We start from the raw sequence: 11,675 nt of genomic DNA, 5'->3' as shown, positions 1-11,675 counted from the left end.
TTATTTAGGTGCACCTAGAAGTAATAAAAATAATAAATTAAATACTCATCCGTGCTCTGCGATAAAACCCTACGGTCTTATCACATAGCACGGATGAGTATTTATTAGGAAGTTCACACCTCCTTCCTGACCGATGTCGCAAAACTTGCCAAGAGGTGGGGTTTGAACCACGGATCCTTTGCGCCTAAGACGAAAATGGAAATGAAACTGATGGCAGAAGTGACGAAAGTGGAAGTGATAGCGAACAGAACAATAAAAATAAAAAAACTTGAAATTTTCCTAACTTGGAAAATTTCAAGTTTTTTTAAATATTTAAAGCAATAACTAAGTAATCTTTTTGTTAATTATTAACATATATATTAGTGTCTGAAAACAAGTAAATATATAATAAAGAAGTACTAAAGTCCGAAGAAGAAATATCAACAGAAGTTCAGTTCAAATAAGTTTCTCTCTTTACATATTTTGTAAAATGTCAAATATGTTACTCTCGTCCTCGTGCTCAACATCGGTATTATCATGAGCTTTTTTTATTCGTTTCTTGACGCTTTTTCGAGCCTTATAAAAAGCCGATTTCATTTTTTTTAGATGTCGCTTGAAAATAATACTAGTTTCATTTTCCTCAAACACCTTCTGAAGTGCATTTAAAAACGTTGCGTCCTTATTAATCAATGGATCATCTGAAACATTTTTCAGTGATGGAATGGTATTGGAAGGATTGGCTGTAGCTTCAACCGCCACAGTAGGTGTTAAATCAGGCTGTGTTTCAGCATTGTTCTGTTCGCTATCACTTCCACTTTCGTCACTTCTGCCATCAGTTTCATTTCCATTTTCGTCATCTAATAAGTAGGGGAGAGTGACCTAAAACGGGCTCCTTTTCAAAAAGTGATAGAATCAGCTATCTATAACCAACCGAAAATTACAAACAAAGTATTTTTCAGGAAATTCAATCTATGCTCTACAACTTAACATCAAAAAAATAAAGGTGTGGCTATGCCTTTCATTAGGAAATAACCGTTGAACAAAGAGATGCTAGGGGCCCGTTTTACCCTTGAGGTAGCCTAAAATGGGCCCCTTATTTAATTTCTGAATAAAACCTAATTATTAAACAAAAATTGACTGTGATTTATTGATGGTACATAATCTTCTGTTCATTGTTCACATTAAAATTTGAGACTCTGAGTAAACTCAACTGAGGCAGAATGTACAATGTGCCTAAATTGAAGTGACAACTCTCGAACTAATCTTGTGCAAATTAAAAGATAATATGTTTAATTTTGAAAAATATCAAAAAACATAATAAACATAAGTGCTTTTTATAATTGCAATAAACATAAATACAATATTTAGCTCAACAAAATTTAAAAGTGGTCTTTTCAAATATATTTAAAAAAATGAAACCTCAGTTTTATTTATTACTTATAGCGGTAAAGGTAAGTTACCTTTATTGTTCAATTCTTCAGCACATAACACTGCTTTTTTTATTGGGTTTTTTATTTTTATCAGTTTCTTTGATGAAGTGTGGTCTTTTTTTGGCTTTCGTAATTTTTTTTTTCTTTTGCTCTTTTGATTTCTGTTAATAATTTTCGGTTTTCTTTTAGTAACATTTTTATTGTCTTTATATTTTGCTTTTCTTCCAAATCATATTTGTATGGACTGCTTGTCAAAACAGCAGTAAACCCTTGTGCTGATAATTTTTTTTTCGAGGAGTAATAATCTTTGGAGTAGGAGAAACTTTTGTCAAGGTAAAATATTGGTTTTTAATTGATACTGTTGGTGGAACAACTGGCTCTGAAAAGTTGAGACTTTGTGTCAGAACTTGATTAACAACTGGCGTCACAACTTTTGAGGTCAGAAGCTCAATGAGCAGATCCTCATTTTGAGCAATGTCTAGAATCTGCTGTGGCGAGATTATTGTTTGACCAGAAACATCTTCTAATGTTATTTTTTTATTGAGCAACTGCAGAGGAATATCAGTTGAAAGTGCTGAGGCAAAATCATTGTCTGTAAAAACATTTCGATTTATCGGGAAAATTCCAGTCTTAACGAAACCATTAACAGCAGTGATAGCAGATGCTGCTCGCAAATAGCTATTTTTAAACAGTTCGGCTATTTGATAAGTTGTTACAACTCGTCCAGGATGATTTCTCAGCCAATTTTCAACCTCTTGTGCATAATAAGTCATTAAAGGTTTCATAAAAGCTACATCTAAAGGTTGAAGTCTATGGCTACAATGTGGTGGAAGACACAATAAAATAACGTTATTTTGACGAGCTAGATTAATTACTTATAGATTTGAAGTATGAGTTTTATGCCCATCTAATATTAGCAAAACAGGTTCATGTTCATGTTGGGTTAGCATACTTTACAAAGTGCATGAACCAAGTAACAAATATATCACTTTGCATCCAACCTGATGGGTGACAAACAGCAATTGAACTGGGCGGTGCAGCATCCATTAGTTCTGATTTCATGTGAACTCTTGGAAAAACAAAAAGAAGAGGCACAAAATTTCCTGAAGCACTCATGCAGATTTCCACTGTAACCAACTGCCTATGCTCAGCAGAAGTTAGGCATCCAACCTGTTTCTTTCCACGAATAGCAACCACTTTTGATGGCTTATTTGGAACAGTAGTAATGCCTGTTTCATCAACATTATAAACACGATCTGGAAAAAAGTGATGCTTTTCCTGCAATGCTTGCAATAAGTCAAAAAACTTTCCGACACTGGCTTGATTAAAGCCCTGTGCTCTTGTTGCAGAAGTTGGCTCTGGTGTTCTTACAGATAATTGAGGATGTCGAGTCAAAAATCCATGAAACCAATTAGCACCAGCTTGTTCACTTTTTGAACTTAACCTTTTATGAAGATTGTTAAGTTTAGCAAACTGGTAGGCAACTTTACGCAAAACTTGAGATGTTAAACCAAAAAGCATAGCTTCCATTTGCTTGATATGAGTCACCAGCTCATTTTCCATTTAAATAGAAAACACACATTTTACTGATCCAAGTGATTTCAACGAGGCTTGTACAAAGTTCAAATTAAGTCTACACCTTCTTTGCAAAGTACTCCGTGGTACATTGAACTGCTAGCATGCTTTTTTAAATACCATTTCTTTCTTTCTTACAGCCTCAATAGCTGATGATATAGACCTCTCACTCCAACACTGCCTTTTTGTTTTTCTTACATATTTCCCCATATCTAAAACAAGAGGAATTGATAGAAAAAAAGCCTATAAAATCAGTCCAATTCAATCAAACTATAAAAAAAACGTCTTAGGATGTACATTTTACGCTAAAACTTTTTTGTAACTATATATAACTATCTATATATTGTAATTATATTTAATATAATTACAATATATAGAGAGTTATATATAATCTTGTAATTTTATATTACAAACTCTTTAAAAATATAATTAAAAACACACAAAGTATAAAATAACATTTAGATTCAGTTCAATACTATATACTTAAATAATATGTATACATTGTATTTAATAAGGATTGATAAAAAATATTGCCAAATCTATAATTAAGTAAGATTTACATATTTTCACAAAAATTACAAATTATTCAATATTCAAATATATATGCAAATAAATGACATGAATGAAAAATTTTGAAAAATACAAATACATAGCTGTTGCTTTAAATTACAATAAAAAATATCAAAAGTTGTCGTTGCAAATACCTTTTTCAAATAAAAATATTTATGAAACCCGTTACTACATTTATAATATTGCCAATTTATTCTTTTTTTAACAGACACTAAGCTGAAATATTTTGCCGTAAAATCTTGGTAATTGCACGAGTGAAATGGGCCCCGGGGCCCATTTCAACCGGTTTGGAGTGTGTTATTGATATTTAGTGAAAAACATAAATTGTTAGACTATTCTCATAAAAATCTTGTGCCAATAAAAAGATAACATGTTAAAGCTTTAAAAAGTATCAAAATAACACAATAAACATAAGTGTTTTTTACGATAATAGTAAAAAGTATTTAGCTCAAAAAAATTTCAAAAGTACTACTTTCAAATATTCCTTTTGCCAAAAGATAACAATGATAAAAACTATTTTACGGATGGTTCTCTTAAATGTTTATTGTCTGCTGCACAATATTCTACAGTTAAATTTATAACAATTATTGTCCAAGCAAGAGATTTGATAGGGGCCCATCTCACCTTAAGGGCCCGTTTTAGACCACTTTCCCCTAACGATCGTCCTCAATATAATCCAACAATTCCAAACCTTCGTGGTTTCTCCAAAAACCTTTCGGTGGAATCAGGTTCTTGATAACCGACTGCAGGTTTACTGACAAAAGTGATTCTGTTAGCTTCTTTCAAAATGTCTGCATGTCACTGCCGATCAACGCAAACAGTTTGTCTGAGACAAGGTGATCTTCCAATCCATTCAATGAACTGGTAACGAACAGTTTTTTGAATACCTCAGCAAAGTCATCTGGAACGTCTCTCCAAGCAGACAAAAGCATTTTGACCATATCTTCGCGTTTCGGTATAGGGACTTTGTTTTTATCCACTTCCAGCATTTTCAACATCAAATCCATTTCTTCGTGTCTGTATAATGCCTTAAGACAGCGATGTAGATCGGTATCATTTGCTTGGATGAAACCAGTGATACCTCCGCCCATCACAATTAGAATGTAGCCGCGTTGATAAAGAGCTTTTCTAACTTCTGGCATTAGGTGGACAGCGTAATCATCCAGGACGTAAATTGCAAAATTCTTTTGTGTGAAGGGATTGAAACAATTCGGGAGATTATTTATCGTTTTGATCATGTGCTTTAATCGATAAGATCCACTTGGGGACCAATGGTAACTGACATTATTGACTTCTACCTTTGCTATAACTCCTTTACCTTTGAAGACGAATTCAAGCTGCAATTTAATGTTTGAAACGCTTGAAACCTGTGTGAATACAGTATCACGCTCCCTGAAAAGATTTTGATTTTTCTTAACAAATGTCTCTTCACCTTTAAACGACAGTCTTCTCCTGTGAACTTTCATTTCTGTGGAGGGGCATTTGGTCCCCATTTATAATAGGAGGATCAACCCCATATTTCTCGATAATGAACTTTCGAACTGCCCAGACATTTTGGAGATAATCACGAAGTCTTATCAGTCCCTTCAACGATTCTCTCACGTCTACGAACCAGTGGAATATTGCTACTCTTACTTCTAGGGCTTTCACTTTACGACCAGCACCAGCTCCTCGCGATTTTTTTGGTGGACAAGAGGAAGGATCTTGCAAAAGCTCTAGGTCGTTGTATGAACGGGATGCAAGTTTAACTGCTTTTACGAATTCAGGGTCGTCACCTTTTGCATCGGCCAAATCAGTTTAAAAGAATCGGGCAGACTTTGCAACATATCCAGTTGTCGGTTTTATTGGCACGTGTCGTTTTCTTTTTGCATCGTATTTCGTCTTTCCTTTGTTTTTTATCACTTCGGCATCGTACTTTTCTTTGAACTTTTCCACAATTTTTCCAAGCTCCGTTTTTTCTACGTTACTATATTGGCTTTTTTCCGTCCTTTTAAAAATTCTTTTCGTAGTTGCCATTTCGTTTTTACACTCTGATATTACAACGTATACAAGTAAATAAGTACTGTAAATGATATGACGTGACGATAGGAAGAAGAAAATTTCTTTTTTAATGAATAATGACGTAACGATAGAAAGAAGAAAATAGAACGTTCTTTTTTTTAAAACAAAGTTTTTTGAATGAATGATATTACGTAACGTAAGTAAGTAGTGTGAAAAGAAAATTTTTATGAAAAATTGTCTTGTCTTGGATGGAATTTTTTCTAAAATTTAATAGCCGGGGGAGTTGGAATAAGAATGTCCTGGGTGGAAAATTTTTGAAAAATTAATAAGCGGGGAGGGGGGGGAGGGGGAAGACGTCTATTAGGCACCAAAGAGTAGTTTAAAAAAATTGAGTTTTAGCTAACTTTAAGTTTACCAGCCACTAAGAGCTCTATGCTTTAGCAGAAGTGATATCCTTTTCAAGCTATTGTTAATGTAAATAAAAAAATAAGCATTGGGCCAAGGATAGACCTTGAGGAACCCCTCAAGTCACAGTAAATATAGAGTGCTGTCCATCAAGGACAACTTTCATTCTATGATTGATAAGAAAGGACTTAATAATCTTAAAGATGTTTTACACCGTAAGAAGCTTATAGACAAGACCAGCATACCAACAGACTGGAAAACAAGATTCTGATAAGCACTTGTTAAATAGTTTTGAAAGTATAGACGACAGCTCCGGAGAACACTTCTGTAAGACTATAACAGTCTAAGAAGGACATTACTTTAGATACAGATTAACTGGAGTGATACGAATGTTAAGCAATGGATCAACCTGTTTGTCAGCTACATCAGAAATGATGTGATTAGTGAAATCAAGAGATAGATTGATAAAAGCTTCTTAGCAAACGATTCAGCTTTGTCTTTAAGTGAGGTAAAAAGTTTGAATAATTAAAAGAGGAGGAATAACAGATTTGCCCTTATTGTAGACGCTGCTAAAGATTCTCCAAAAGTCTCTGGAGCCTAATTTTTGAAATAAAATACAAGATTTTGTGACCTGAGAATAGCGGGCTTTGGCATTGGATAAAACCTTTTTAAAATGGTTTCTAGAAATAGTAAAAAAGACGTCTGCTTTCTGAAGAATTGTTTTAGCAATAGATATGAAAGTAATGGTTATGATTGGAAATTGCAGCCGCACAATGAGAGGAAAAAAATGAAGAAAACAATAAGTTTTCTCTCAACAATTTCAAGTTAACTGAATCCAAGAAGTTACATATGAAGCACATTTGTCAGCTTGAAGACGAAAAATTTCTACTATTCAAGGGCTATTATATATACGAAAAATATCACGGAAAGAGTCCTAGTTAGAGTTAAGGTAGTTGTAAGAGGTACTGGGGGATTTTAATGATGATCTAGAATAATATAATAGTTTTAGAGAGATCAAACCGTGATCAGAAGCACCTAAAGGTGAATGTGGAGAAACTGAGCACTGAATCAGAAACCTGAGCACTGAATTAGAAACAAAGCATACGTCGAGTAGAGAAGGTAAATGATTCGGATTGTCTGGAAAGCGAGTAGTCAAACTGACTCTTTATGTGAGATATTGAGAAAGGCAAAATGAGAAGTTTATTACATTTTTCTATCCTGTCATTAAACTAACATCTTAACTTTCCTTACAAATTCAGCCAATAATTTATATCATATTACCAGCCCCAAATATTCATATTAAAAAACATATTTAAAATAATTACTAATTAAAACCTTTGTTTTATCGCAAACCACATAATCTCCAGTAAGCGTTTTAGAGTTTCCACAATATAATTACACTTCTTCTTGATCCTTAAGAATCACACAAACTTCAGCTATTCAAGTCATCAGCCATGACTTCATAGCTTCATCTAGCGTTTCAGATATATAACCGTTCTACAATCTTCATTCTATAATCTTTGCTCGACAATCGTTGTTTTGAGATCTCTGTTCTACAATCTATGATCTACGATCTACGTTTTTTCTTCTTCCGTTTCGGCCCCATCTTTCTCTTCAGCCCGGTTATCTTTTAGCTTTCTCGCAATAAACACAGCGAGAAATTTATCACATTTTTTTAATGTTTTCATTAAACTAAAATCTACTTAACTTCCCCTTCTTAGAAGTTCAACAAGCAATTTATATTACATTAAAAACCTCAAATATTTAAATTAAAAACCTTGTAAACATATCAAAAACCGTGTAAACAAAGTTAAAAGTTTTACTAACATATTAAAAACCGAGTAAACATATTAAAAATAATTACTATTAAAAACTTTGCTAATCGCAAACTAAATAAATGTCAGTAACTGTTTTAGTGTTTTCCACAATAGGGTAGGGTTGGGTAATGTGGGTCTACGGGGTAATCTGGGTCTAATTCATATTTATCTGTTATATTGATAATGGCTTTAGGTATAAAGTTGAAATTTTTACCACGTTGTTATAGCATATTAGGCTAATTAATTTTAAAATATAACCTTGCTATGCTGTTAGAAACGGCACTTTTTTAGCTAAAATGCTAGATACATAAACCAAGTCATTTTTTTCTCCGTTTTTAAACTTCAGAGAAAATATAATCAAATAAGGCGTAAACGTATGAAAAATGGTTATTTTGAAAGTAAAGTTACTATATTTTAAGGAAAGTATACCTGTAAGACACTAACGCACATGGCTTGTTTAAAATTTGAAATATAATCAGGTGGGGTAAAGTGGGTCTATGTATATAAAATATTATGGTAAGTAATTATATTATCGAAGTTGTTCTTAGTAACATTATAAACCTATTAGTTTAATCAGACCTAACTATTTTTGTGTTAATAATTCTTTAGAACTATTAAATACTTATGTTTGAAGTTTATATCTTTGAAGTTTTTATTACGAAACATGCGTATTTATTTGTATGAAACAATACCTAGGTCAAATGAAATATTATATAAGACCTATATGGTGTTAAAATATTTTTTTGATGATATTTTATGATTTATGCTAATTTATTTCACTAAAAGTTTAACAGATTTTTCATAAATATTACTTTAGAAAGTATTTAAAAAATGCCAAGATGATATAATAGAAAAATAAAACCCAAGTACAATGCTGATAGTTTGGAAAGAGCAATTGTGTTAGTATGTGAGAAAAAAGTACTATTTATCATGCTGCTAAAGAATGTTCTGTTCCTAAAGAAACATTGAGACGAAGAATAAAACAACAAGAATTTAATGCAAACAAACGTGAAGGTCGAAAAAATGTGCTGAGTGATAATGATGACTATGATTGCAGCTGCAGCGCAGTATTGTCAAAGATATGGTCTTCCATTAGATTCTCTTGATATTTGTAATTTAGTGGGTCAATTTTGCACAACAATGAGGATGAAAACTCCTTTTAAAAATGGAATTCCTGGAAAAGGTTGGATCTTTTAAGAAGCTTCATGTTGATAAACTTCGATTACGCAAACCTGAAATACTTACATTTTCAAGAGCTAAAAGTTTAACACATGAAGTTGTAGATAAATTTTTTACTATTTTATCTGATGTGATTCATAATAATAACATTGTACCAAGTAGTATATACAATCTTGACGAGACTGGGCTTTTCGCAAATCACTTAACGAAGAGAGTATTTGTTCATCCAAAAAGCAAAGATGCTTATGAATTGGCTGGTTCTTCTGGTAAAGCTATGTACTCTGTGCTGTTCTGCGTGTCTGCAGATGGAAGATATCTTCCACCATTTGTTGTTTTTAAGGGAGAAGGCTATCTGTATTCTAAATGGGTAGAAAATGGACCACCAGGATGTGCTTTTGGGGCAACAGCAAGTGGATGGATGCAAGACTTTCTATTTGAAAACTGGTATTTTACTTGAATTTTATAATTTTCATTTTTTTTTTTTAATTTTTTTTTCTTTCTTTTTTTTTATTAATGTATTTACACTGAATAGCCTTTGTTGCTCTTAAAGGCGGTACAAATGATTCAATAGAAGTAAATACATTCTTTATTTAGGTTTGTCGAGCACTTCATATCATTTGTTTACCAAGATCAAAAACCAATACTCCTGCTTTATGACGGTCATGGAAGTCTTTTAACATATGGTACTATAAAAGCAGCCATGGACAACGATATCCAAATTATTTGTCTTCCACCAATTTGCTTACACGCATTACAACCGTTAGATGTAGCTGTCTTTGGACCATTAAAGAATGAGTGGAGAAAAATTTTAAAGCGGTTTGCAAGAGAAACACAACAAAAAAATATTGATAAGACAGCTTTTACAGGATTATTGAAACAATTGTGTCAGAGACTCTCTCCAGCAAATGCTATAGCAGGATTTCGTGGTTCAGGTATCTCACCATTAAGTAAAGAAAAGATGGAAGAAGAATAACAGGTATTGACTTTCTCAATCAATCACCTGAACGTTATAGCCCTAAATCTCCAAGAATACAAACACCGAGATTAGCTATGCGAGAAGCTTTAAGGTCAATCATATATCCTAATGTATCTGCAGAAACAGCAGCAATAATTGAACAACAAAAACAAAAAAGGAAGAGAGTACAAGCAAAATGTGGAGAACTCCTTACAAATGAGAAAGTCAAACGACGGTTACTTGAGGAACAAAAAGTCAGAGAGGAAAAAAACAAAGTTCAAAAAAAAATGTACAAAAAAAACTATTACCTTTACTGAAGTATCAAAGAAATACCCAAAATGATCTAAGAAGTGCCCAAAATATCAGGAATTTTACCATAAAAGTGCAATCATCAAAAAAATAGTTATTTCTTATAAAACACTTTATTAAAACATGATTTCTGTTTTAAATCACCATTTTTTTACTTTTATTTGACCGAGTTTTTAATTTTTATTGTTGTGCTGTGTATGTATGCACTTTTTTTTTCAAAAAAAAAACAACTTAAAACTACTTTTTAAAGTAAAACCTTGTATATATACTATAAAAAAGGTGCGTACATATAGAATAAATGTCAGATTTTTCATAAGCAGCAGTATTTTAAACCAGAACTACCAATATTTTATGTAGACCCACATTACCCCACGTAGTGGGATAATGTGAGTCTATATAGGCATCTTCGAATAAAGACTCCCCTGACTTATTGATAGTATTTTAAGGAATAGTTTTTTGTTAAATTTGTTTAGTAGGATGTCCAATCATGATTTTAAGACATCATTTGTCTGAAAGCCGATACCTAAACATTGTTTTTTTTTAACTCAAAGTCAGAAGTAGGTAAAAATAGGCTCAGATTACCCCACCTTACCTTATAAGGAATCGTCCATAAAGTACATGCGCTCGGAGAGGAAGAGGGGGTCTGAAAATGGCGTATAAGAGATGGGGGGGGGGGGTAGGGCAGTAGGCTAATTATAAAAGTACGGAGACACTAAATTAAAAAAAAATATCATAAAATGTTGGATTGGTAGGTTAAAAGCGTAGGTACTTTAAGGGAGGTAGAGGGACTCAAAAAAGCGTATGGAAAAATGCGGTGATAATATAAACAAGGATAATATAAACAAGTATTCTATAACCTTTTTATCAAAATTGAACTGGTGATTTTGTTATGAAGTTTTCATTACAATCTATTTCAGCTGAAGTTTCTGTTACAGTATGGTTCTTATAACTTTTTTTGCTGATAAAAAATGTTTCTGCTGCATATTTTTTATCTACATTGTAATGTAAGCTTAATGATTTTTGGCACGTTTTCATGCTTCACGTTTTCATGCTTCACGTTTTCATGCTTCACGTTTTCATGCTTCACGTTTTCATGCTTGTAATTGAGCTTTTACAATTTTAATTACTGTTATGACATCTCATGTACTACTGTTATCGAACTGTTTCGAATTAATGATTCGATTAAACTCTTAAGGTATTTTTTGTAATATAATTAGAAAAAGTTGTGGTCAATGCATTTGTATTTCAATTATCTAATAAGTATTTTAATTTAAATTCTGTAATCTTTTAAAGGGATAATAGTTTTTTCACATAAGAAGAAATCATGTTCTATTTGTTATCTTAAGATTCTTTAAGTATGTCCAAAGCTGTTTTTTAGTTTTTATATGTTATGTTAAGTCCTGATATAAATGATAAAGCTGGACTTTTGCGTAAATTACAAAGACATTTCACCTT

General features: G+C 32.4%; 2 protein-coding genes across 2 annotated transcripts; one reads left to right on the top strand and one right to left on the bottom strand.

Moving 5' to 3' along the window:
• Nucleotides 1–2,342: 2,342 nt before the first annotated feature.
• LOC136089813 (uncharacterized) lies at nt 2,343–2,972 on the bottom strand. Its single transcript, XM_065815902.1, has one exon. The coding sequence runs from the start codon at nt 2,970–2,972 to the stop codon at nt 2,343–2,345; it is 630 nt and encodes a 209-aa protein (XP_065671974.1).
• A 5,970-nt stretch (nt 2,973–8,942) lies between these two features.
• LOC136089812 (uncharacterized) lies at nt 8,943–9,929 on the top strand. Its single transcript, XM_065815901.1, has 2 exons — nt 8,943–9,400; nt 9,551–9,929. The coding sequence occupies exons 1-2, from the start codon at nt 8,943–8,945 to the stop codon at nt 9,927–9,929; spliced, it is 837 nt and encodes a 278-aa protein (XP_065671973.1).
• Nucleotides 9,930–11,675: the final 1,746 nt, after the last annotated feature.

The sequence above is a fragment of the Hydra vulgaris genome, chromosome 13 (assembly GCF_038396675.1).
Source record: "Hydra vulgaris chromosome 13, alternate assembly HydraT2T_AEP".
NCBI lineage: Eukaryota > Metazoa > Cnidaria > Hydrozoa > Anthoathecata > Hydridae > Hydra > Hydra vulgaris.
The sequence above is the reverse complement of the archived record's forward strand: the minus strand, read 5'-3'. Positions and strand labels throughout refer to the sequence as shown.

Bases quoted from the DNA above. Each gene is read 5' to 3' on its own strand.
- LOC136089813 (XM_065815902.1), bottom strand. From the start codon at position 2,972: ATGGAAAATGAGCTGGTGACTCATATCAAGCAAATGGAAGCTATGCTT.
- LOC136089812 (XM_065815901.1), top strand. From the start codon at position 8,943: ATGGAATTCCTGGAAAAGGTTGGATCTTTTAAGAAGCTTCATGTTGAT. The intron at 9,401-9,550 runs GTATTTTACTTG...TTCTTTATTTAG, and splicing joins GACTTTCTATTTGAAAACTG to GTTTGTCGAGCACTTCATAT.